Source organism: Pleurodeles waltl, chromosome 9 (genome assembly GCF_031143425.1).
Source record: "Pleurodeles waltl isolate 20211129_DDA chromosome 9, aPleWal1.hap1.20221129, whole genome shotgun sequence".
Lineage (NCBI taxonomy): Eukaryota > Metazoa > Chordata > Amphibia > Caudata > Salamandridae > Pleurodeles > Pleurodeles waltl.
The window spans coordinates 530,205,432-530,232,632 of NC_090448.1; the positions used below are offsets into that span (position 1 = coordinate 530,205,432).

Genomic DNA, 27,201 nt, shown 5'->3' on the forward strand with positions numbered 1-27,201 from the left:
TTTTGGAACACTGGGCTTTCATGAGTCAGTTCTGAATCGGTTCGTCTTTCTCACCCACCTGAAATGAGCTGGTGACAATTTGGATGCAAATCTCAGAAAAGGCTGCAACAATATGCTGGATCCCTCAGGCTTCCATTCTAGACCCCCATTGGTCAGCTTACATGTGGCACTAATGAGGGAAATGACTTTAGCAACAAGAGTTGCCTCATTCATTCTTAGAATTTTGTATTTTACTTATTGACTCCTTTTAAAGTCGTGTCAAGTTACTATAGGAATCAACTCATTAATTAAAAACATGCTTCATATCACTGAAGGGCCAAAATCCCACTAGCTCCAACCGCTGATGTTTCTTTCATGGCATATCTCCTTGTCACATTTAACCCTTGCCCCAGTTGATATGCAAGCCAGGTTTATTTTCAGAGCTCTGGTCAGCAATCCGTTTGGTAAAATCAAAGGTTTCTTCTGCTGCGCTCAGTGGGTTAAGGTGTTAGGATTTCAGAGCTAAACAATATATGCATTTAGGCCGTTTGCTTTGGCATTCAAGAAACTACCGATCTGACCAAATTGTTTCCATGTTTTAGAAGTGATCCTTTTGTGATGTATGTGAACTATGATTCCTGTGTTTTTGAAGAGCTGTTGATTAATTGTAGCTGTATAGAAGATTCAACTATGTCAGTCACTGATCTTGTGTTGTGAGGAAGCTGCCAAATCAAACATCTAATTGTGAAATGGTCCTCTGGCAAGACCTTCCAGGCAAAAGCTCATAATATGTGTGGGAGGAAAAGCAACATTAAGATATAAAATCTTTGTTGTTGTCCACCATAGGCCCAGAAATGCTGTATCCATGCCACATTACCAAACTGACCACTGACTACTTGAATTTGTTAGGTGTAGATTAGTTACATGTTCATATATTTTATGTGGAAATCCTGAAAATCTGGCATTGGAGAGGCCCTCCGGTACCTAGGTTGGATGCCCCTGAAGGAGACAATTACCTTTTTAAAAAAAACCACTGACGGGAGTTCGTTAGCTCAGATCGTGGTACTTCATTAGCATCCCACATTCCATTAATTTAAAATATTTTACATATATATATATATATATATATATATATATATATATATATATATATATATTTTACATGGCGAAAGGAAGGTCTAGTCATAGTCGCCTTTTCATTGTGTTGTCACAGCTTTTGATGAATCTTGCTAGTTTACTACATAAATCTTACTGGTGTTAATGTAGAATTTGAATATTGACAAAACCGGTCCAGAAATCCGCTTCGTTTATTGAAATTTTGTACTTTGAGAACTGGATGCGGATGAGCAGCTAGGAATCACATTGTTAGAACAACTACTGACTCGGTTTACTGTTTAATGTGTCTCATTTGTGAAAATGAAAGAGGACCTGTGGTAGGAATTAATTGTAAAATAATTTGGGCACAACTCTGAAATCATACTTCTCACTCACAAAATTGGCCCTGTGCATTTGAACTGTGCCCCATAGATCTGCAGGTGATGTTTTTTAGGTTGAGCGCGCAAGCTGTTGTAGTATTGTAGGCTTTCAACGATGCCCACATCACCTCCACTCGTTCGTGGGCTTCCCTTTCAAAAATCCCTTGTCGGTACTGGTAATTGCATTACATATGTCCCGTCTTGGGGTGGTTTTGTTACTGCATTGCAGACTGCCCGTTCATGGATAATTGCATGATTGCTGATATACTTCAGCGTGGGTGAACTGTTTTTTTTCCTTTTGTCTCTCCCCTTCGTGCTGCATGGCGCTCACAGCGTGAACTCGTTCGTCGGAATTGTAGCCCTAGTCACATTGCTACCAGTTATCTAATCAGAGTCATCATCAAACACAAGCTTTATTCGGTCACATTTAACCATCAAAGCAAAAAGAGAAAAGTCACAATAATCAGAAACTTATATACATAATAAATAAGTGAATAAAAAAGTTTAAGAACAGCAATCATTAAAAGATTTTTTTTTTTTTTTTAAACGAGTACGTGTATACCATGTGGCCGCAAGGAACTTGCTAACCACACAAATTAAAAAAGGGGAAGTGTCTCATCAACATCCTAAGTGCAACTTTTCAGTGTCTCAAGCCCAGATTCCTGCAGACTGGACAAATCCATTTCCACCATGCAAACCCATAGGCTTGGCAAATAAACATAAAATGTACTATAGTTTCGGAAGCACAATTGCAACTAGGGCATAGGTCAATTGTAACTGAGGATCGCCAATTACCGGTGAAAGACTTTAACGGTAAACACCCATATCTAAAATGGGCATACAAACTTTTACATAATAAATCGGGAATTAAATCCAGATAGGGTTCAAACTGAGGGTACCATTTAAAATCAAGAAATTGAGTTGTCAGTCGACCATATGTCGTGCATAACAGGTAGTTATTCCTAACACAGGACCAGTAAACTGATTTCAAGTGTTGCTTCTGAGCCCTCCCTAGATTATGGGGATACCTCCAAAAGTCCCCAAGTCCCAGAATATGGAACCATTTCGAAACATACTTGAGCCACGGGATAGAAAGTGCATTCGGTCTACCTAAGATGTCTAGCATGGATTCCTTATAACCAGCTAGCTCAGGAGTGTTCCAAATACACACCCAAAAAAGTAAAGGTCTTAATACTATCACATCAGAGAGGCGAGGAAACCCAGAGTCCAGGTAAACTGGGATCAATGGTGTACTACGAGGGCATACAAGAAGAGTTCTTACAAAATTATTTTCACCTACAGATAATTTGCCTGCATTAGAGGATCCCCATACCTCAGCGCCATAAGACGCCGCACCCTGGGCCTTTGCTAAATAAGTCTTACTAGCCGGAGAAACTGCTTTTAATTGCAAGATGGCACCTGATCTATGGTGAAGAAGTGCAGCACTCTTGTCAATCTGGGCCTCCCACTGCATATTATTTGTAATTCCTACTCCCAGATAGTCTATTGAACGTACCTTACTTAAGGGGGCCCCATTTAATGTAATAGTGCATCTCCTGTCAGGGCCCATACTTAGTATCATTAGTTTAGTTTTACTGGCATTAAGCTCCAATCCATGGTCCACACAAAAAGCACTAAACCTATCCACAAGGATCTGAAGACCCATAGGGGTTTTGGAAATCTGAAGTGAATCATCAGCAAATAATAAGTTAGGAAGTTTCTGATCATTCAAAGAGGGGGCGTCGTTTTGGCAAGCAGACACAACCTGCACCACTTCGTAAATGAACAAAGTAAAAAAGAGTGGGTGTAAGGACACAACCCTGTCTCACCCCCGCCGGATATCTATACGATCCGTAAGCTCTCCCTGACTGCCCCATCTCACCTAAGTAAGTGTTCTCATGCGTACGTTGTATTAGATGTACTATATTCTCTGGGATGCCAATTTTATACAGAACTTCCCATAACTTCCCTCTAGGGACCAAGTCAAAGGCGGATCTTAGATCCACAAAGGCAACATATGAGTTTAGTTTTGCTAAGACAACATATTTCCAAAATAGAAAGGTCAACCTAAAAACCTGATCCATCATACTAGTTTTTGGGCGAAAACCTGCCTGGAGTGGGTATAGTCCTGATTATCTTGAACCCATTCCAAAAGCCTATCCAGTAATTGCTTTGTAAAAATCTTTTGAAGGTAATCAATAGGCTGATTGGTCTATAGTTGGCAGGAGAACCCACATCGCCCTTTTTATAAATGGGAATTATTTCCGACCCATACCAAGTTTCGGGGATAGACCCTCCTGTTGCTATATCATTTGATAGCATATTAATGTACCAGGACCAAACGACAGGATCAGATTGAAACAGGTCCCCCGGTATCTTGTCAGGGCTTGATGCCTTGGCCAATTTTAGGGAGTTAATAGCAGCTACAGTTTCCGCCATTGAGAAGACGATAATCTCTACAGAGCCGTCAATAGATGTTCTACAATCGTCAGTCCCATGACACGATCCGTCCAAAGGCAAGGGTGTAGAATCCTGTAGTATAGGTAAAGCTGGGAGAAATGGTCCACCCATCTTTCGAGCTCATATGCATACAGATAGTGTCATTGCCCCCTCTATATCGATTGGCCAGCAGCTACCAGAAGGACCCATTATCTTGATGTTTGATTGCATCCAGCATACTCTGCCAAATAGTGTCTTCACCACCTTTCTTTGCCAATTGCAGGGTTTTATTGTACCTAAGTCTAGCAATTCTAATTGCCCCCTGTGAGTGAGTCTTAATAGCTGATTTTAGATTTGACTTCGCATTGGAACAGTCCTTATTAAACCATTCCCTAACTTTGATATTATCAGGGGGGGTGCCTGGAGGTAGTTTCCTAAAGAAACCCTGTAAAATCCTTACCATTTGTTGTGAATACTCAAAATTGGAATGTCACTGTCCTCGTACTCCTCAAAGCCAGATTTTTTATTTTTATTTTTTATTTTTTAGAAGAATAAATTCTCTTAACCAAGTAAGGATTTGACATTACTTTGGGCCAGCTAACACAGGTTCGTCTATGATTCAAAAGGGGACCCAGAACCTCGGAAATCCAGATATTCTGAACTCTCCTAAAAACATGACTAGATAAGGTAAGGAGTAGAGGGTTGTGGTCACTGTCATGGCGAGGTTCAACCTTCATATCTATAGACAGAGTCCAGATCCTAATATCCACCAACAAATAATCAATGACACTGGAGGAAGGCCCTCGCTTAAAGGTGGGAGCAATATTTAAATCAGATCTAGTACGACCATTACATGCTCTTAGTCCAAATCCAAAGCAGAGGGAAGTCAACTGTGAAGCAGCACAGGAGCCAATACATTGAACATTCTCTTTCAGTTGAAGGATGCCCCAGAATTCATCCTCCTCGGTCATCAGGTTACTATGAAGATTATTGGGTTCAAAAGTACAGTTCATAACCCCTGCAACCACTAATTTCGTTGATGAATGCAGGGACTCCATGTATTCAGCTAACTGGGCAAGTGTTTGGGACTCTGTGCCTCGAGAAACAGACCTTGCATACACATTAATTATGATCATTTTAAGATCAGGTTGAAATACAAGTTGATCACCCAGTAAATCCTGCGAGTTAATATGTAATACTGAATGGTCACATTTTAAATTCTTATTCAACAGAATCATAAGACCCCCCTTAGGTCTACGAAAACCCCGAGATGCAGGTTGGGCCGCAGAAAAATGTCACAAACCCATCTAAAAATATCGGCTCTTCAGCTCAAGTTTCCTGAAATAAACATATATCCTGCTTATTAATGAAACTGGTCCACTCTGGGTCTCTCAACTTTTTGCCAATCCCTGCCAAATTCCAAGACATAATAGAGACTTCTGAGCAGGGGATCTGGATCTTAGGTCTAAGATGTGAGACATTCTCTAAATTACCAATCCGCTCTTCACAGCTGGCCCCCGAAGCTACAATAGGGGTCCCTGATGGAGAAGCATTAGATAGTCATTCTATTTCAGATAGTGAATGGGAAGGATTCTCTATCATGGTTGGAACGCAGCTCCTACCAGAATCCCGGGCCTCTCCCAAGAGTCCATCACATAGGGTGGAGAAACTTCTTACACTGCCCCGGGGTGGATGGGATTGAAGTCTGATACCAGATTCTCTGGAATCCCTCAAATAACAAGTACGTGTATCGAAATCAATAAGGTAATCCCCCAGAAGATTATCTACAAGGAGAATAGAAATAAAATCGAACTCCAATCCAGGTTGACTATGTCTACCCACCTCGAGGATATCAGCCCGGATAACAGAAAGGCAATTCCTCTGCGTTTGTAACCAATAGATCACCTTATTGACAAGGGAATCCTGTGTTTCTCTAAAACCAAAGGGTAACCTGAGCACCCCCACCATATAAATAAAGCTACCTTTTCTCCTCCATCTTTGGCCCCCCTTCATGTCAGCCTCTTGAGATGACCTTAAAGAGCTAGAGTGGAGGAATTTAGATGGTCCGCATGCACCTGAACTCCAATTTCTCCCCGTGAACCCTTGGTAGAATCAGTGTGTTGGGTTATAGACCGTTTCCAAGATCCACAAGTAATCCCATTTTTAGAATCTAAATTATGTATCCGTCCAGTTGGTACTTGCACAGTAGGGCAACTCTCTTTACTATTTGACGCCATACTACCAGGACTAACATTTGAAACCGTACATATGGGGGGCTTGACCACTTTGGGACAGATATCTATTGCAGATGGAGTGGTAGACACCCCATCTGAAGCAAGGATAGGTTCGCCCCCGCTAGACCGCTGGCAATTGCACACTTCACTCTGTGCATAATCTCCCGCAAATTTATTCATGGCTAATAGTATCAGGGTCTTTAAATCGTCCAACGTCTGTGAAATGTTGGCCAGGTCGAGTACTCCATTCGATTGAACTTGTCTGTCCTGGGACAAGGGTAAATGGGGTATAGAGTTCCCTCCTTTGTGTTCTATATAAGAAGTGTGCAAACCGCGTTCCGAGGATTCAAGTACAGTCAGGGCAGAATAGCGATTGGAGCAGGGAATGTCAGAAGAAACCAAGACCTATGTACTTGAAGAGGACAAAGATACTTTATCCCCAATTTGTGGGCACTCGACGGGCTCAGCAGATGGGGGAATACTCGTTGTAGGAGAAGGAGTTGGTATCTGAACTGATGGAGTATGAAGTTCGGCCTCTACGGACAAATTGGACATCTGTAACCTTTTCCTAAAAAGATCAGGAATCTTCTTGTTTGAGATGGTATCATAAGTTATAGGAGGTGGAATAGAGGTACTTCTCAACATGGCTTCCACCTCTTCAAATAAAGTATCTATTGCTTTGAAACGATTACTGCTGTTGTTAGATTGGCCAATCGCTTTGCCACTTGACCGTTTCTTGGATTTCTTAATACCAGAGTGAGGCACGCGAATATCTACTGCCTTCAGTTTCCCCATGACTAGTCGATCTAATATTAAAATAAGAAAGAAGGAGAAGAAAAAAATACATCAGCTACCTTACCGAAGGTGCTAACTTCCCAGGGCTTACAGAATCGGCCCAGCCCAGACTCGAACAGGCGATGACGGGAGAAGACGGCCGTCTTGGCCCGGGCATGTGCCCGGGCGCATCCCGCGCTGTGTGCTTTTGTGCCCCTAATGAAAGCCCGAGGGAGCTGGGGGTTGTGGTCCCGACCCACAGCAACAGTCTCTCTCCTCGCAATTAGCGCATCCCTGTGCCCCTAATGAAGGCCCGAGGGAGCAGGGAATGCTTGGGGTGTGGTCCCTTCCCCACAGCAACAGAGTCTCTCCTCGCAATTAGCGCGTACCGCGCTGCATGTTCCTGTGCCCCTAATGAAGGCCCGAGGGAGCAGGGAATGCTGGGGGGTGTGGTACCTTCCCGACAGCAACAGAGTCTCTCCTCGCAATTAGCATGTCCTGCGCTGCATGTTCCTGTGCCCCTAATGAAGGCCCAAGGGAGCAGGGAATGCTGGGGGTTGTGGTCCCGTCCCCACAGCAACAGTCTCTCTCCTCGCAATTAGCGCGTCCCTGTGCCCCTAATGAAGGCCCGAGGGAGCAGGGAATTCTGGGGGTGTGGTCCCTTCCCCACAGCAACAGAGTCTCTCCTCACAATTAGCACATCCCCTAATCAGTGTCATTTCTTGTGGCTCTTCACTTAAAACACTTGAAATTGGTAAATGCTGTACGAAAAACAGAAAGCCTCAAAGTGCAAGTGGCTCTACCAGCACAGCAGAAGAGCCGATACTACAATATGCACTGCACTTGGGAAATTCTCTCCATAAAGCTTTGCATGGCATTACTTTTACAAAACATTTTTTCTCATAAAGCAGCTTGTGGTGGCCCTGGGACAGTGGGACCACCACCAAACATTACACAACAGCATGCCTTGTTTGTAATATCATTACTATAGGCCTGTTACAGAAAATATGTAAGGCACTATGCCCCCTACAGGCTAAATATTTGGTTACACTGCATTTTTTTTTTTACTGCCATTTTCCTTTTGTGTGGTTATGCCCTCTAGAGGCTAACTATATAGTTACATGACCATGTTTCCTACAAATGCTATTTTCATTGTGGTGTCCTCTAGGGGCTGGTCTAAGCATTGCAGTCCTATCAACATACTAAAATATTTGTGGCACAGAAACTTGCCCCGTCTCTAGATGACAGTCGGTCTGTGGCCTGTCCAAGTAGGGATCCTCACTCTAGTCAGGATAAGGGAGATGCCTGCTCAGATAACCCCTGCTCACCCCCTTGGTAGCTTTGCATGAGCAGTTAGGCTTATCTCAGAAGCACTGTGTAAAGCATTTGCACATAACACACAGTAATAAGTGAAAACTCTACAAAAGGACACCACACTGGTTTTAGAAAAATAGCCAATATTTATCTATAGAAAACCAAATACGATAAAAATCCAACATACAATTAATAAGATACACATTTTGCAAGACGTACTTAAAAAGACAGTTCCTTGAAGTCAGTAGCTCCACCTGGGGCTATCACTCCGTTGTGATCAACAAAACCAACAGTTCAGGCCGGCTGCAGTGTCGCGGGCCAGCTACGGTGTCGGGAAGACCCACAACTAGTACCTTGGAATTGCAGGGTGTCGCGATCCTCGCGATGAGATTAGGAGAGCGGCGTTGCTGGCGTCAAGTTGTTGGTGCGGGAGTCGTTGGCCCCTTGATGTCACACGCGTTGCGGATCGAACTCCAGGCTGCTGAAGTAAGGAACTCTGGCGTGCATGGCATTGGGGCTGCGTTGTGAAGCGGGACAATGCGACATGTGGTGTCCATAGGTCAAGGTGCAGGCAGCGGCACGGTGATGGTGTCCAGCGACGTGTGATGTCAACAGGTCACGGTGCAGGCAGCAGCGTCGTTGTTGCTGAAGGACTGTCATCGTAGGCCCAAGTCAGCAGTGCGGCGCAGGACGGGCTCCGTGCAGTGTCCACAGGTCGCGGTGCAGACAGGGACATCTGTTGATGACACTGGAGTCGATGGTGCTGGCGTTGGTGGACCGGGCTGCAGTGCAGGACGTGACGGTGCTTTGTGTACCCCACAAGCGGTGTCCACAGGCAGTGGCGCTGGTGTCAGCAGGAGCAGCGGCGATGCCCAGGCTGCATTGTGAGCTAGGCGATACTGAAGTGCGGGGCCCACCAGTCAGGGTGCAAGCAGCGGCTCGGTGGCGGCATCAGATGGCGGCGACGGTGAGACCAGGGTTGCGGTGTGAAGCAGGGCAGTGCGACTCCGTGAGGCGTCTTTGGCAGCATGGCGTGGTTTTTCTTCTTGAACAGCACAAAACACACAGTTCTCGGTGCTGTAGGCAGATGAAACTGAAGTCTTTAATATTCCTGAGACTTCCAACAGGAGGCAAGCTCTACTCCAAGCCCTTGGAGAACTTTCTCAAGCAGGATACACAGCAAAGTTCACCCTTTGCTCTCTTTCAAGATAGAAGCAGCACCTGCAGGCCAACCCAGCAAGGCAACACAGCAAAGGGGCAGTACTCCTCCTCCAACTCTTCATCTCTTCTCCTTGGCAGAGGCTCCTCTTGATTCCAGAAAGATTCTAAAAGTCTGGGGTTTTGAGTCCACTACTTATACCCCTTTCTACCTTTGAAGTAGGCCTACTTCAAAGGAAAGTCTCTGTTGTTGACAAGATCCTGCCTTGCCAGGCCCCAGACATACACCAGGGGGCTTGAGACTGCATTGTGTGAGGGCAGGCACAGTCCTTTCAGGTGTAAGTGACCACTCCTCCCTCCACACCATCTCAGATGGCCCATCAGGATATGCAGGCTACACCCCAGCTCCCTTTCTGTCACTGTCTAGAGGACCGGTGCAAACAGCCCAACTATTAAACTGACCCAAACAGGGAATCCACAAACAGGCAGAGCCACAGAATAGTTTAAGCTAGAAAATGCCCACTTTCTAAAAGTGGCATTTTCAAACAAACAATTTAAAAACCAACTTTACCAGCAGATGTATTTTTAAATTGTGAGTTTAGAAACCACAAACTCCACATTTCTATCTGCTCTCAAAGGGAATCTGCACTTTATTAATATTTAAAGGCAGCCCCCTTGTTAACTTATGAGAAAGATAGGACTTGCAACAGTGAAAAACAAATTTGGCAGTATTTCACTGTCAGGACATGTACAACACATCAGTACATGTCCCACATTTAACATACACTGCACCCTGCCCATGGGGCTACCCAGGGCCTACCTTAGGGATGCCTTACATGTATAAGAAAATGAAAGGTTTGGGCCTGACAAGTGAGAACACTTGCCAGGTAGTATTGGCAGTTTAAAAATGCACACACAGACACTGCAATTGCAATGGCAGGTCTGAGCCATGTGTATAGGGCTACTCATGTGGGTGGCCCAACCAGTGCTACAGGCCCACTAGTTGCATTTGATTTACAGGCCCTGGGCACCTCTAGTGCACTTTACTAGGGACTTAATAGTAAATCAAATAAGCCAATCATGGATAAACCAATCAACCATACAATTTATATAGGAAGCACTTGCACTTTAGCACTGATTAGCGGTGGTAAAGTGCGCAGAGACAATGAACCAGCAAAAACAGAGTCCAATATACCATAAAGTCAGGAGGTCAGAAACTAAAAAGACAGGGGAGACATGCCAAAAAGCTGCCAGGTCTAACACATGTCCCCTCCAGCTGAGAGTGTGGGGGGGGAAACTACCCAGCCCCTGGGGAGTCCTTCTCACTAAGGCGGAAGAACCTGGACAGACCATCAGCGTTGGTGTGTTCTGTGCCACGTTCGGTGTTCCACTATAAAGTCCATCCCCTGATAGAGAAATTGACCACCTCAACAGTTTTGGGTTCTCACCTCTCATCTGCATTAACCATCTGAGGGGCCTGTGGTCGGTCTCAACCTGGAAGTGAGACCCAAGCAAGTAGGGTCTTAGCTTCTTCAGCACCCAGACCACAGCAAAAGCTTCCCCTTCAATTGCACTCCACCTCTGTTCCCTAAGAAATAGTCTTCTGCTAAGGAAGACTACAGGCTGGTCTAGGCCCTTCTTGTTTAGCTGTGAAAGTAACGCTCCCACACCATGCTCTGAAGCATCTGTCTGTACCACAAACGCGTTGGAGAAGTCAGGGGCCAGCAGCACAGGCGCTGTGCACAAGTCCTCCTTAAGTGTGTCAAACACAGACTGGCACGCCTCAATCCACATCACCGGTCTAGTCTGCTTCTTAGAAGTCAGCTCTGTCAAGGGGGCAACAATGGTGCCGTACCCCTTGACAAATCTCCTGTAGTACCTGGTGAGGCCTAGGAAGGCTCTCACCTCTGTCTGGGTCTTGGGGGGGGAGCCCAAGCCAGAATGGCATCCGTCTTGGGTTGTATGGGCACTATCCAGCCACTTCCTACCTGGTGTCCCAAGTACACCACTGACCCCTGCCCTCTCTGGCACTTACTGGCCTTAATAGTGAGGCCTGCGGCTTGCAGCGCCTTAAAAACTTCCCAGAGGTGGTGCATGTGGTCCTCTCAACTGGAGCTGAACACAGCAATGTCGTCAAGGTAGGCGGCACTGAAGTTTTCAAGCCCAGCCAGAACCTGATTGATCAACCTCTGGAAGGTGGCAAGGGCGTTCTTCAACCCGAAGGGCATGACCCGGAACTGGAAGTGCCCATCTGGTGTTGAGAACGCTGACCTCTCCTTAACCCTATAAGTTAAGGCAATCTGCATATTCCTAGACGTTAAATCAAACATGCTGAAGAACTTGGCTCCCTTCAATCAATCGATGAGCTCATCAGCTCTGGGGATGGGGTGAGCGTCAGTCTTGGTAACGTCATTGAGCCCCCGGTAGTCCACGCAGAACTGAAGTTCTGGTGTGGCAGCAGTGACAGCAGCCTTGGGTACCAAAACCACGGGGCTGGACCAAGGGCTGCTGGAGCACTCAGTCAACCCTAAAGCCAACATCTTGGAGACCTCCTCCTTGATGCTGGCCTACCCTCTGTCAGCCAACCAGTTAACCTTGTTTTTCACAGGTAGGCTGTCCCCAGTGTCCACATTGTGCATGCTTAGATGGGTGACACCTGGAGTGAGTGAAAACTGAGTTGCAAAGTGTCCCAGTAACTGGCGACACTCACTCTGCTGCTCTAGAGTCAGAGAAGGGGAGAGGACCACACCTTCTACTAATCCATCCTGCTCCTTGGCAGCCAGGAGGTCAGGGAGAGGATTACTCTCCTCTCCTCTTCCACTCCATCATCTGTAGCCAGAAGCATGGTTAATTCTGACCTCTCAAAGTGGGGTTTGAGGCGGTTCACATGAAAAACCCTTAAGGGGTTCCTTGGAATCTGCAAGTCCACCAAGAAGGTGACATCACTCTTGTGCTCCTCCACCTCAAATGGCCCTGACCACCTGTCCTGCAGAGCACAAAGCTCTCCGTGGCCATTACCCACATTTTCTGGCCAGGCTGAAACTCAACCAGAGCAGTATGCTGGTCATACCAGCGTTTCATGTCTTCCTGGCTTGCCTTTAGGTTATCTTGTGCGAGCTTCCTGAAGCATGCAGTTTGGTTTCTGAAGGCCAGCATGAAACTGAACACACCCTGGGGTAACTTCCTAGGAGCTTGCTCCCAGCCCTCTTTCAACAGACTTAGAGGTCCTCTGACCAGGTGCCCATACACCAGCTCAAAGGGGCTAAAGCCAACTCCCTTCATTGGTACTTCCCAGTAGGCAAAGAGAAGGCATGGTAAGAAGACGTCCCACTTACGCCTAATGGAGTCTGGTACTTCCCAGTAGGCAAAGAGAAGGCATGGTAAGAAGACGTCCCACTTACGCCTAATGGAGTCTGACAGATCATGCCTTTCAGGGTTCAGTTGAATCTCTCAACCAAACAGTTACTTTGGGGGTGGCAAGGAGTGGTGAATTTGTAGTTCACTCCACATTCCTTCCACGTGGTCTTTATGCACATGAGGCGTGGCACAGAAACTTGACACATAATGCTTTGCAGAGCATTACTTTTACAAAACATGTTTGCTCATAACTCAGCCTGTGGTGGTTCTAGGACAATGGGACCACCCCCAAAACGTTCACAACAACGTGCTCTTTCTGCCTACATCATCTCTGTGTCCCTACACTATGTTAATGGGGACCCCAAAATAATAACCCCTTACACCATTCAGTGTCTTTAAAACTTTCTCCTGGCTAGAACTTTTGTTTTACAGCAGGGAGAAGTTTTTTTTTAAAGGCCTTGTTTGTAATATTGGATAATGGTTTATATGATAATTGTATATGTTTTAATAATCTCTCCTTAATGCAATTATGGCCATGATCCAGGCCAAGTTAGCATCCTTATTACACTATGGCTGTTTTAATACTATTGATATGTTTGGGTGACCCTTCTTGTTTATTTCCCCACTGTGGCTGTTTTGTGTCTTTTTGGGGGAATTGTGTTAGCCAGCCAGCAACTCTGATGATGGGGTGGTGAAAGTGGTATTCTATTGGAATTAGCGTGGCAGATTTAAATTAGGATGCTACATGGTTCATGTTAGACCTGACATGCCTTAGGGTGGTCACCCCTAACTTTTTGCCTGCCTCCCTCCACTTTTTGGACCCTGTTTTGCTGGCTTTTAGACTCTGCGCACTTTACCACTGCTAACCAGTGCTAAAGTGCATATGCTCTCTTCCTTTTTAAACATGGTAACTTTGGATCATACCTGATTGGACTATTTAATCTACTTATAAGTCCCTAGTAATGTGCACTACATGTGCCTAGGGCCTGTAGATTAAATGCTACTAGTGGACCTGCAGCACTGGTTGTGCCACCCACTTAAGTAGCCCCCTTAACCTTGTCTCAGGCTTGCCATTGCAAGGCCTGTGTGTGCAGTTTCACTGCCACCTCGACTTGGCATTTAAAAGTACTAGCCAAGCCTAGAACTCCCCTTTTTCTAAATATAAGTCACACTTAATGTATGCCCTAGGTAACCCCTAGAGCAGGGTGCTGTGTAGGTAAAAGGCAGGACATGTACCTGTGTAGTTATATGTCCTAGTAGTGTAAAACTCCTAAATTCGTTTTTACACTACTGTGAGGCCTGCTCCCTTCATAGGCTAACATTGGGGCTGCCCTCCTACACTGTTGAAGTGGCAGCTGCTGATCTGAAAGGAGCAGGAAGGTCATATTTAGTATGACCAGAATGGTAATAAAAAATCCTGCTGACTGGTGAAGTCGGATTTAATATTACTATTCTAGAAATGCCACTTTTAGAAAGTGAGCATTTCTTTGCACTTAAATCTTTCTGTGCCTTACAATCCACGTCTGGCTGGGCTTGGTTGACAGCTCCTTGTGCATTCACTCAGACACACCCCAAACACAGGGTACTCAGCCTCACTTGCATACATCTGCATTTTGAATGGGTCTTCCTGGGCTGGGAGGGTGGAGGGCCTGCTCTCACACAAAGGACTGCCACACCCCCTACTGGGACCCTGGCAGACAGGATTGAACTGAAAGGGGACCTGGTGCACTTCTTAGCCACTCTTTGAAGTCTCCCCCCTTCAAAGGCACATTTGGGTATAAAACAGGGCCTCTGCCCTACCTCATCAGACACTTGCTGGAGAAGAAACCTGAACCAGAAACTACATCCTGACAAGAAGAACTGCCTGGCTGCTCAAAGGACTCACCTGTCTGCTTTCTACAAAGGACTGCTGCCTTGCTGTTGGCCTGCTGCCTTGCTGAACTCTTGTCTGGCTGTGAAAGTGCTCTCCAAGGGCTTGGATAGAGCTTGCCTCCTGTTCCCTGAAGTCTCAGGACCAAAAAGACTTCCCTTTTTCACTTGGACGCTCCGTGCGCCGAAAATTTCGACGCACAGCTTGTTCCGCGGCGAGAAAAACGCCGCACACCGACGCTGATCAACGCGACGCTCTGGGGACGACCGGAAATCCGACGCACAGCTTCGCAAGGACAACGCCGCCCGACCTCTAGAGGAGAAATCGACGCGACGCCTGCCGTGAGATCGTAATTTCAACGCGCAGCCCCACAGAACGACGTGCAGCCGGAAAACAAGCAGGAAAATCCACGCACAGACCCGGGACATCTGGTAATCCCCGCGATCCACAGAAAGAGACTGTCCGCGCGCCGGAAAACGACGCCCGACTTCCCCGTGTGGAAAATAACGACGCAAGTCTGTGTGTGCTGGGGAGAAATCGACACACACACCCTTTTTCCACGCACCTCTTCTTTTGTGGCCCACTGAGGAGATTTTTCCACTCTAAACCAGGTACTTGTGCTTGAAAGAGACTTTGTTTATATTCTAAAGACTTACGACACTTTATATCACTTTTCAGTGATATCTCTACAATTTCCCATTGCAAATTTATTCTTTTTGACCTACAATTATCCTGATAAATATTATAAATTTTTCTAAACACTGTGTGGTGTATTTTTGTGGTGCTATATGGTGGTATTGTATGATTTATTGCACAAATACTTTACACATTGCCTTCTAAGTTAAGCCTGACTGCTCGTGCCAAGCTACCAGAGGGTGGGCACAGGATAATCTTGGATTGTGTGTGACTTACCCTGACTAGAGTGAGGGCTTTTGCTTGGACAGGGGGTAACCTGACTGCCAACCAAAAACCCCATTTCTAACAGTTCACATTTTCATTTTTTGCTGCAGTGAGAGGAAGAAGGTGAATGGAAGTGCTTTAGTTATGTGCAAGGCCACTGGAATTATATGGCAGGATAAGCCACAATTATGAGGAAGGGTTGACCAATTTATGTGGCAAGAAAAGTCCAGTTATGAATTTACAATACCAATAGCCCTAACTCAAACAAATACAAGACCTATTGCATTGTAAATACTTGTTTTTCTGAATGTCGTTAGTTCGAGAGCTGTTGAAAGTGGGAGGGACGGGCAGCGAGTGTAGGTCCTGCACTTGCATTCTCAGTCTGGCCCTCGCAGACTTCAGTACCACTTTCACCAGTGGAAGCACTATTTACATGTGCCTCCTTAAAGGGCCTATTAATGTCAGTGCACACACTACTACCCCCTCCCCTCCCCACCCTAAGTTACAAATGGGAACCCAAATCTACACTGTATTACTTATGCAGTTCATTGGTGGTGAGGTACGATATCTGCAATAGAGGTAGAAGACATCAGTATCCCCCACCTGCATTACCCGTTCCTTTGCTGTAGCCCTAAACTATGTATGGATTATCCTGCTAGAACTGGAATAGAGTAAAGTAAAGATTACACACGTTTCTCAATGACTGAGGGATGTGCTGAAATATATGGGTGCAACATCTGACACCCTCCAGCGGGGCTTGGTAAATTTGTACTCGCACCTCTCACTTTATTCGTGCACTAATTGTATTTGATAAATATTTACTCGGGTGAAATGCACCCTTTTTTCCGACTTGGTGAGCGTTTGTTTTGTGATTGTCAAAGACGGTGATTTTTTAGACAGACGTTTTGCTGATACTAGCCTACTTGACATTCAGTCGTTTATTCTAGCCCTGATGTTTATTTCCGGAAGCTATACCAGAATGACACATTTTGGCCAAGTGCAGCAGCAGCCAGTTCTTAATCACTGCACAACTGGTTATCTCTGCCTTGCGGCACTTGAAGCCATGCATCAATGTCATGAATTGATTTGACTTTAAAAAATCTATCAACTAATATGATGGAGGGGTTTTATGCAGTGGCATTTGCTTTTTTAAATAGGCCCTCTTGCCAGCCTTGTAGACTGACTTGACGGTCTACAATCATAAACTGCATTGTACTTTTTCTTAATAACTAGAATTTAAGAGTTAGTCCTGTAACTATGCTGGTACTTCAAAGCGGTTTCTCTAAATTAATCATTGTTCCATGACTCTAATATTTTATTCAGGAACTAACCTTAGGGAGCATTCTGCTATTGGCCCTCTGCTTTTCTTGTGGACTGATTCCGTACATCTATCTGCCTATTTCCTCTTATATCAACCAAGCACGATGGACATGGGGAGATCAGACAACCATTCAAGGATTCCTCACACATTTACTACGCTCTGAGTATGGCACATTTAATCTGGTAAGTCATTTTTTGTTTATAAAGTGTTTTTCTTTAAAACATTGATTTGCATACTGTGCTGCTCGAGGGTGCGTTTAGAAGTTTAAACCAGTGTGTGTCTCAGAAGTACTTGATCTGAATGACACTTGTTGAAACTTTAACAGTTCTGAATTTATTTAAACATTTCACAATTTGGAATCTTTATGGCAGAGATTTCTAAAACAACATATTGTAAGCTTATATCACTGCTTATAGGCTCACGTAGTTGAGAAGTGGGTAGTAGGCGCATAGTATTCTGGGCTTTATGTACTTCAGTGGATACTGCTTCTTAATAAACATAATGTCAGTACCACTTTTTTCTTATTTATCACTTTCTTTAAGGCTGTGGTAGGTAGATCAGATTGGTTCACACCACCTTCCTTGATGTTGAAACAGGCTCAGACCCTAGTCTTTCGTCTGGAATCAGTTACAAAGATGAGATTGGCCTTTCAGAGTCATTCCCCGAGGAAGCCTGCTAACTCATGGAGAGCTCCTCCCCAGTTTTAATATTCCATTATCAAAGTAAATGGTATTGAAGAGCTCAGTGACAATGACTGTCAGACCACTTAAAGCTTCGGCAGCTCCTACAGTGCTACTCTTCGAGAATTTTTCATTTTTAGCCATTTGTAGCCAAATTCCATAATTGACCAGGAATTTCATAGCATGCGATATTCAGTCCTGCATCCTACATGTGAACAGAAGAAATCCAGAACTAAGGTCATGTCAAGAGTAATGGTGAAAGAAATCCCATACATAATCAGTCACTGACTTGCTCACAGTTTCTTGCAGCACCCAATAAAATTTAGCCCAACCTTTTTAGGGGGGTGGGAGAGTGATTGGAAAGTACCCAAGAAAAAGTGAGCGGCAGTTACATAGTGTAAGCAATCTAAATGAAATAAAAAAAACAATTTAGGGGTATTCCAGACCTAACCAGTCAAGTAAAAGAAGTTAACAATTAAAATCGGAATTTATTACCACAACTTTGCTGACTGAAAAGAAAAGGAACCCCCAGTTTGACTTCAGGACTGTATGCAAAAGTGTAAATGCTTACTCAGAACACAATGAACCTGCATATTTATCAGGTAAGTAGCACCATTTCTCCAGAAAGCTTTGCCTGTTGCATTTCTTTACTGGCAATGGTGCTGAAGCTGCTCAACAATCTAAATGCTGTAGGTCTTCTTAAACGAAGCTGGTCCATGAAGTAGCCTGTTTGCCTGATCTGTTCCACGATTTTGGTCACACTCTGTACAGTTGGCTATAGTGCATGAACCGTGAGGAATCGAGAAAAAAATTGTGGTAGGAGGGCGGTTAGGAGCCATGCAGTCAGATATGCAAGAAACACAATCGGGTGTTTCTTGATGAGGCCCTTCTTAACCCTAATGAGTCTCTGAGTATACACGCACACACACTTTGTAGCTGTAGGTCATTAATGTTCACTACCCTAGTGCACAATAAACACAGAAAAGTATTGCAAATAGTATCATGACATTAGCACAGGCAAAGGTTAGAAAAGTAAAATAAAAATACCAAACACTGCATACACAGTCTAATGCATAATTGCTTGTGGTCTGCCATAAAGAGAAATGCAACATCAGCCTTACATACTTATATTAGGCTGAATGCAGCCCTTGCCTCAGCAGCCCAGTCATGTCAATGGGCCACCTGCCCTTATCCAGCTAGTGTCTTTCTGAATGGCTGCCTGGGTGAAGATGTTCCTCTCTGCTAGTGGGCAGAAAATGCACAGAGGTTATAGTCTCTCACTAGGTAAAAACGTGTGTGAAGAGATGTTTGTGTTCCACTGATACACTTGTGTGAGTGTGCATGAATGAGGGAAGTGTTGTGAGAATAGTACACCTAAAGAGCAGAACAGTGACCCTGTCCATCGTACATTTTATTTTATACATTATTCGTCTGTTTACTAAAGGATTAGCAGAAACAGGTTGTAGACAGGGAGTAGATGATTTCAACAATATTTCAAGGACGCCGCGACAGTAACTAGATTCCCCCATACCAAAGGCCACAGCAATTACACCTGACAGGAACTATTTGCCATTAGTGTCTGCTCTAGTGGAATCCGGGAGTGTAGGGCGGCCTTGAGCCGGCAAAGAAGACCAGACTTAAAAAAGTCATTTGAGAATGAACATGCTGTTCTAGTTAGCACCAGAAGAAGCACTATTTTATAAAGGAGTTTTGTTTGACAGAAAATTAACTTGCCATGCTACGTCTCACGCTTGAAACAAAAATGAGTTAAGGAATTTTTTTTATACCAGCTTAAGGATTCAATTTTAAGACATTGTACGGATCGGGCACTGCAAACAAAACAATGCCATAAATCACCCGATTAACCTGATCTCGGTAGGTGTGCATGGACTAAATTCAAAAATATATGCAGACAATAAAGAGTAAGATGCATCTTTACGACTTAGAGCATATCACTGTGAGGTAATGACATAAGTTGCAAAAATGTGCTCGCCTTTATTGCCTTTATTGCCTTTAAGGTTCTGTATGTGTCCAGCATGTCTAAGTGATCACACACCTTTGTCATTGTTCTTGTCACAAATATTTTCCTTGTAATGTGAAATACTATTAAGGTAACGCGTTGCACTACATATAATTTATTTGTTATTGTTTGGATGCATTTGTAAATAAAGGTGTCAACGGTGTAAAGTGAATTTGTTAGTTTCACAGCTTCCCTCTGCGAAAAGGAAGCGTCCTTTGCTAATAAATAGAATATCGGTGTAAATGTTCTCATTTGCGTCTTCCTGGAGCTGAGATCAATCTCATAGCCTTTCTTTTAGTTACATTTCTGTAAGTTGTTGAACAAGTGACCTAATGGATGTCCTATGTTGGGTGTTCGCTTATAACAAACACCTTATCCACACTGTATATCGTTGTCATACCTGGAGTCTGATCTGCTAGCTAAAGGACCAGGGATGTTAACTGAAAAGCGTGTATCACACTCAATTGTTGGAGCACTTAGAACAGTTGAAAGTGTAATTAGCTAGCAGTTTGGTGAGTTTATATTTGTCCCAGCCCCAAGATCAACGAGCATTTTGTAAATATTGTAGCTTTTTTTTTCAATACACATTTAATGAAAACCCGAACTCTCTAACTCAAGAATTTTTTGTGTACTATTATAGGCCGCATTTGATGTTCCAGTTCACTAAAATCAATATGTATATGCTAGAAATAGGGTTTCTGGTTGGGAGGGTGTACACCGGCAGAACTCACCATCCAGTCAGGGTAAGTCAGATACACACCTGAGATAACCTGTGCTCACCGTCTTGGTAACTTGGCGCAGAGCAGGCAGGCTTATCAAAGACGTAATGTGTGTATAGTATTTGTGCAATGCTTTAGTACAGTAATGCAGTGAAAGACACCACACCAATTTAGAAAAATAGAAGTTATTTATCTTACTACAATTAGACCAACACAACAAAAATCCTATAAACAATGATTTCACATTGCTCTCTTTAAGGGAAGTTTGGTAATCTTTTGACTAACACGTCGGCCATCTCCACCTCGGAACGTGAGAGAAAAGAATGTATCAAAATACTTTCGCCACTCAACTAACCTTGGTGTGGAGGGGGTTGCAAACAGGCCACACGGACCCTGTGGCACAGTACTTGAGGGTTTGGACGCCGCTCTGTCTGTCTGCAGGCCTCGCACATGGGGCCCGCATTGCAGGAACACAAGTTGAGGTCTGGCACAGTCCCAGGAGCATTGGCGGGTCTGCGACCCAGTGCTGTGGTGTCGGAGGGCCTCTCACCTGGGGTCGGTAAGAGGTGCAATTGACAAGTGCAGGTGGGGTTGGGGTCTCAGTTGCAGTAGAGGGAAGCTTGCAAAAATTCGGCCCCTGGGAGACTGGAGAGTGTGTGCTCAGCTCATTGCAGTTGCTAGGCAACCGAAAGGTGAACCCACGCTGCTTGGGGCTCCCGACACTCGAAAAGTGCTACTCCTCAGTGCTGGGCACACAAAGAGGGTGCTCTTACTTGACCCTCAGAGAGCGGGCACACGAGGGTAACCAATGCAGGCAGGCTCACTTGTAGGCAAGATGATGCAGGAGCGATAATGAGAACCATGCTTGATCCCTCGGCTGCTCCAGCGATGACAGGCACGATCAGGCAACTCGGAGCACTAGTACTGGCCACAGGGTCAGTGAGCTATAACTCAAGGTGTTTGATGTCCCTAAGACCCCGGGGAGAGTAGTGTGCAAGCCAGCAAGCCCTGGGAGTCACTCAGGCTGGAGTAGAGGTTTTAGAGGCAGTCCCTCCCTCACTGCAGAGGTAGCAGACAGCAGGCCAACACAGCAGAGCACAGTGCAAAGTAGCGGTCCCCCATGGCAGCACCGCAATCAGCAGGCCAACACAGCATGGCAGGTGGCAAAGTGGCAGTCCCCCTTCTCTTGGTTGCATAGTCTGCTCAGGAGTCCAAAGTGAACTAGTTTGGTGGGTTTTAGGGTCCAGTACTTACACCCAAAAATGCCTTTGATGTGTGGGAGACTTCAAAGGAGTCCTCTGAAGTGCACAAGGGTCCATTTCATTCTAGCCCGGTCTTCCAGACTATATGTGGTGGTAATCTGTCTTTTGTGTGGAGACAGGACAAAACCTATTGAAGCGTAAGTGTTTATCCCTCTGCTCAGGAAGACCCATCAGTATGCAGATGAATCTTAGTGTCCTTAGTTTGCGGCTGTCTAGGGGGAATTCACGAAGTGTAGCGTCACCCAGCCCAGTCGGTTATTCAGAGACAGGCTAAGGCACAAAATGGTTAAAGTGAGAAAATCTCAAATTTCTAAAAGTGGCATTTTCAGACTTTCAGTTCAAAATCTGACATCACCAGGAGTTGTGATTTTAAATTGTTAGTCCAGAGACGCCAAACTCCAAATTTCTTCCTTCACCCAATTGAGAATTACACTTAAAAGATGTATTAAGACAATCCCAATGTTAACCTATGGGAGAGATCGACCTTTCATAAATTGAAAACACACTTAAGGGTTTTTCACTACCTGGACATGATAAACTAAAAACTACATGTCCAACTTTTTAAGTGCAGCGCATCCTGCCCTTGGGGCTAACCAGGGCCTACCTTAGGGGTGATCTGTAAGTAATAAAAAGGAAGGTTTGGGCCTGGCAAGTGTGTACACTTGTCAGTTAGAATTGGCAGTTTTAAACTGCACATACAGCCTCTGCAGTGGCAGGCCTGAGACATGTTTGAAGGCTACTGTAATGGGTGGCACAATCAGTGCTACAGGCCGACTAGAAGCAATTAATTTACAGGCCCTGGACTCCTGTATTGCACTTTACTAGGGACTTACAAGTAAATTAAATATGCCAATTGGGGATAAGCCAGTGTTACCATGTTTAGGGTACAGAGCACCTGCACTTTAGCACAGATCAGCTGTGGTAAAGTGCACAGAAAACTAAAAGCCAGCAAAAATGAGTCAGAAAAACAGGAGGTCAGAGGGCAAACATTTAGGGGAAACCATGCCAGAGATGCCAGGTCTAGTAGTATACATCTGAACTTGGGGTAGGCCAGTAGTTTAAGGTAGTATGGGAGAAGGGGTCTGTATAACATGGGGGTCACAGTGGTGGTGTTAATTCTCCTCCCAACTTTTCGTCTTGTTTATCGAGCCCTTTTAAAAAAAATATATACATAGGAGCATGTTCATAATTGCTTACTTGAATGACTTAAAACTAAATCACATGCTTATTGTATTGTATTATACTTGGCTTCCAACATGAGTAATGTTCAGTGGACATTTAAGCTCTTATCTCGTTTACAAACATACTTTTCTTCAGTCTACTTTCCCAAATCTTTACAAACTGTATCAGTTTACATTTTGTTGTTTCTACCCATTTGCTGTGTCCCCACAACTCCGAGCCTGGTCCCTGAGCTCTCTCAAACGTTTTCATATATAACTGACTCAGGGTCAATGCCAAGGAAGAAGGGGAATTGGGAGAAATCAATAGAAGTTAATGCCTATACATGCTGGAATTGCATACCAAAAGCAACTGAAAATCGTGAAAAATAAGTAAAGAAACAGGTTATTAAGATATAACTAAAGCGTCTCTTGAGGTTTGGGTCTCGTGTTAGGAGGTATGGTGCTGGTGGAGTGACTGGCAGGCAGTAGCAACGTGTTTGCGTCTTTGTGGCTTCAGGTGGATAAATGTTCTAAGTCCATGTGTGGGGGAGGTGGTATGGCATAGAAAATGGTATATGTTGTGTCGCATGAGTCATCCTCCTGGCCTCCTCCTTTCGCCCATCTACATCACCCCGTTCAGAACCTATATTCCCTTCTGGGTGTTCCCAGTTCTCCAGCACCTCCGCCCACAACCCCTCTATAGGGTGTCTACGAACCCCTTTAGTGTTTTCTCGATGGAGGGCTCTTTACCCAGCCCTAGCCCATGTAGTAACATCTCCCACCCACTTTTCAGGTCCTGTCCCCCTGACTTCCACACTATTGCTATTTTCCGTCTGGCCAATATGAGGGTCAGATCCATAAATCTAGTGCCTACTTTGTGTGCTTTGGGTCTGGAGGATCCTCCCAGGAGACAGGTTTCCACCGTGCATAGACAAGAATGTCCAAGCGCAGTATGGAGACGGAGAACCGCAGTCCTATATATCTGGAATGTAGGGCATTCCCATGTCATATGACAAAAATCTGCATCAGGCAATCAATACTTGGGGCATTCCCAAGGCTCTCCACTGTATATAACCTGCCATCTATGCAGGGTGATGTAGGTCATGTGGAGGAAGTTAAATTGTATAAACTTCAGGCTTGTGTTGTGGGGGATTTTCTTAGGGTAGAACATCTTGTTCAATTCCCTATCTGGGACCTCGCGGCCTAATATTCCATCCCATCTATCTCTAAGGGTCACCTATGGTCTCCGTCCCATATCATTCAAGGACAGGAAGAACCACGTCATAAGGTGTAATGTCGAGCCCATAGAGATTAAGAGCTGGAGCACAGTATGGTGTGGAGGCTCAACTCATCCCTGTCCCATAGGTCTGCAAAAAATCACACCAATGCCTCATAGTTCAGGAATTGACATCAGGGTAGCGTGTATTGTTCTGGTAGCTCCTCTAGTGGTGAAAGGGCACCCTTGCAAAGCAATCTCTCTGTTGTCAGCCTGGCCTCGGTCCAGTCTTAAAGAAAGCTGGGCAGCTGGATACAGACAACTGGGTTCCCTTAGGTAGGCCCACCAACGGTAATCCAGGGAACTAAAGTGGGGCTCTCCGAGTCCACACAATGCAACGGCACCAGCTATACAGAGCTACCTGCAATAAAGTTCTCAGCTGTGGAAGAGTCACGTTGGGGCGTAGCAACCGGGCTAATAGGAGTCCTTGGTGGAGGGCTAGGCCCAGACACTCCAAATCGTTGCTGTGGGTTTCATCTAGCCACCAGTGCAATTGCACTGCTAAATAATACCGATCACAGTCAGGTGCTGCTAGCCCTCTGTCCTCTGGTGGGTGTCACAGAACCTCCAGGGATATTCTATGGCGACCTCATCCCATATTAGTTTACAGTGCAAGACATCTAGTTGATGGAACCATGCAACAGGTACCTTAGCCGGAAGATTTGTGAAAAAGTATAATAATCGAATGAGCATCACCATTTTGAAGATTGCTACTCGGGCCTTAAGTGACAATCGCAAAGATCTCCAAAAGGCGACACCAGCTCTGAGGTAGCGAAATGCTCCTCCCAGGTTTCCCCTCACCTAGATTGTCTAACTTATGATATAATTGAATAGCCAGGTGTTTGGAAGTTGCGGGTGAGCAAGTAAGCTTCAAGGGAAGGTTTAGCGGCTGGGGTGTTCCCTGATTACAGGTTTCAGTCCTGTTGAATTTTAGGCCTGAGAGTTTTCTGAATTCCTCCAGGCGACAGATTGCTCCTGGGTCCCAGTAGAGCCATTAGACAGATATAGAAGGAGGTAATGTGCATAAAGAGAGATAATGTGTTCATGGACATCCACTATTATACCACTGCCTCCACCCTCCCTTCAAAGTAACTCCACCAGGGGTTCAGTGGCCTGAGCGAATAATGGGGAGATAACGGGCAGCCCTGGCTTGTACCTTGGATTATATTGTACCTGGTGGAGATTGTAGAGCCAGTTTTAGCCTTTGCCGTCGGTCCTGAATAAAGTCTGTTAATTTCCAGTGTTGCAAGCATTCCTGGAAGCCTGTTGCTATCCTTCAGGGGGCGTTCCAGGTCAAAGGGGTGTAGAGTGATCTAGGAGAACATCTGTAACACAGTTGAAGTACCCACCCACAAACAAGTCACCACTAGTTGCCCCAGGGTTGCTAATAGTGAGTGGAGAAATGTCAACTGGTCTTGGTTAGTCATGTAGACGCTCCCCAATGTCACCTCTTTCCCCAGTAACCTGCCCTTCACCAGTACATACCACCCCTCCACATCAACCAAAGATAGTACAAGTTTGAAAGGGATCCCAGCTTTGACCCATATCAGTGCGTCTTGTGCGTAGGCAGAGTAGGAAGTGGCATATAGTTGGTCACACCATCTACGGCACTAGACGTTCCACCTAGACCCCCTCTGAGATGGGTTTCCTGCAGCATGGCAATGTGTACACCTCTGTGCCTAAGGTATCTATGAATATTACGTTGTTTAGTGCTGCACCCATCCCCCAGACATTCCAGGTCATATAAAATGAATTCTGGATTCCTAGTAGCCATTTACTTATGATTGTCATTAATGTCACCCAGCCACCCTCAAGCCAACTCCAGACCCCCCCCATCCTCCCCCCCCCAGCCAACATGCCTGTGTCCTCCAGAAAAAAAAAAAATGTAAGGGTCCCAAAAATAAACTCCCCATACCAAGGACAGCTCAACGGCCGGCCACCCAAACGTACGGTAACCAGAAAATTGAGTCATAGACTAGGCTCCACTAGTCTCCTAGGAGAGGTCAAGTGGTTGGATGCTGTAGTTCGATGATCGTGTGTCTGCTCCAGCCCACGTGTGGTGACCTTACCAGGAGTAAGTCAAGGCCTCCATCGAAGTGGACGGTAAGTCTGCATTTTAACTGTGCAGGAGACCAGGGTTTAGGCAGTTACCTCATCTCTCATGTGTAATGTCATGGAGAATGTACAGCCCTTCCTTAGTTGTCAGGTGCTGTTTGCAGTTGACTCTTGGGTTAGTCTTACAGCAATGGGACAGATGCCAAAAAAACAACAGTATAACCTATTGTCCATTATACCTTGTATTCAGACTAGTTCTTCAACTGACTGTGAGGTCTGCCCAAGGCTGATCCCTCTGATTCTGAGTCTGCTGGCTGACTTTCAGATGGAGAGACTATCTCTGGTGCAGATCCCATCTGTGCTGTGACTGTGACTGCCACCGCTGCCTGAAGTGCCCCTGCTCTTTCCTGCTCTGCCTGGGGCTTAGTCCATTTCTGTGGCATGCTTCTGGTCCTTCGAGGTCTTTTTCTGGGTCTGCATTTGTTCTCTCTTGCCTCCCCCTGAGGGTCCGCCAGGGTCTACCCCATTCCGTAGGTGTTGAGCCAATCCCAAGCTACTTAGTAGTCCTCACAAAAGTGGGTTTAGCCAACCAATTAAATCTTCAGCTTGTCTGGGAACATCATAGACTATTGCAGTCCTTCCTCTCTAAGTGTTTTTTTTCACTTCTCCGAAGGAGGCTCTCTTATTTTGTACTGCGCCTGTGTAATCTGGTAACAGCAACACTTTCCAGTTGCCAATAAGATATGAGCTGTCTGCTCGGTTGTAAAAGGGCATCGGGTGATTCGGGGCAACCTCTGTCCGCATCCAGTGTTCAAGATGGGACAGCATGTCATTCCCTTTCGTGCCCTGCGGGAGGTCCACTATTTAAATGTTGTTCCACTGATTGTGGCCCTCTGCATCTCCTGCTTGGTATTCCAATGTACACACGTTTTCAGACAGCACTGTGATCTGTCGGGCCAAGGGCAATTGTGCAGGGCAAATTTCCTCAATCCCCAACTCCACTTCTTTCACCCTATCTACAAGTTTATGATGTTCCGGTCTCAGCAGTCCTAATCCCACTGAGATGGTGCTAGTGTTCTGTTGGAGTGTGGACTTAGTGTCTGCTATAGCTGCTAATATTTTGTCAAACTGCATTTGCATAATAGACGCCATACCATCGGGCCCATCAGCCTCCCCGGACATGGTAAAGCTGGCTCTGCCGCGCCAGC

The 27,201-nt window shown here is 45.3% G+C and overlaps 1 protein-coding gene across 3 annotated transcripts in view; it reads left to right on the plus strand.

Annotated features, from left to right (window-relative positions):
* The window catches only part of TMEM260 (transmembrane protein 260), a 413,639-nt gene that overhangs the window by 180,988 nt on the left and 205,450 nt on the right, over positions 1 to 27,201 (plus strand). For all 3 annotated transcript variants that reach the window (XM_069207434.1, XM_069207432.1, XM_069207433.1), the window contains one exon: positions 16,824 to 17,003. In XM_069207434.1, coding sequence (XP_069063535.1) covers positions 16,824 to 17,003 — 180 coding nt within the window. The remainder of the gene's footprint in view (positions 1 to 16,823; positions 17,004 to 27,201) is intronic.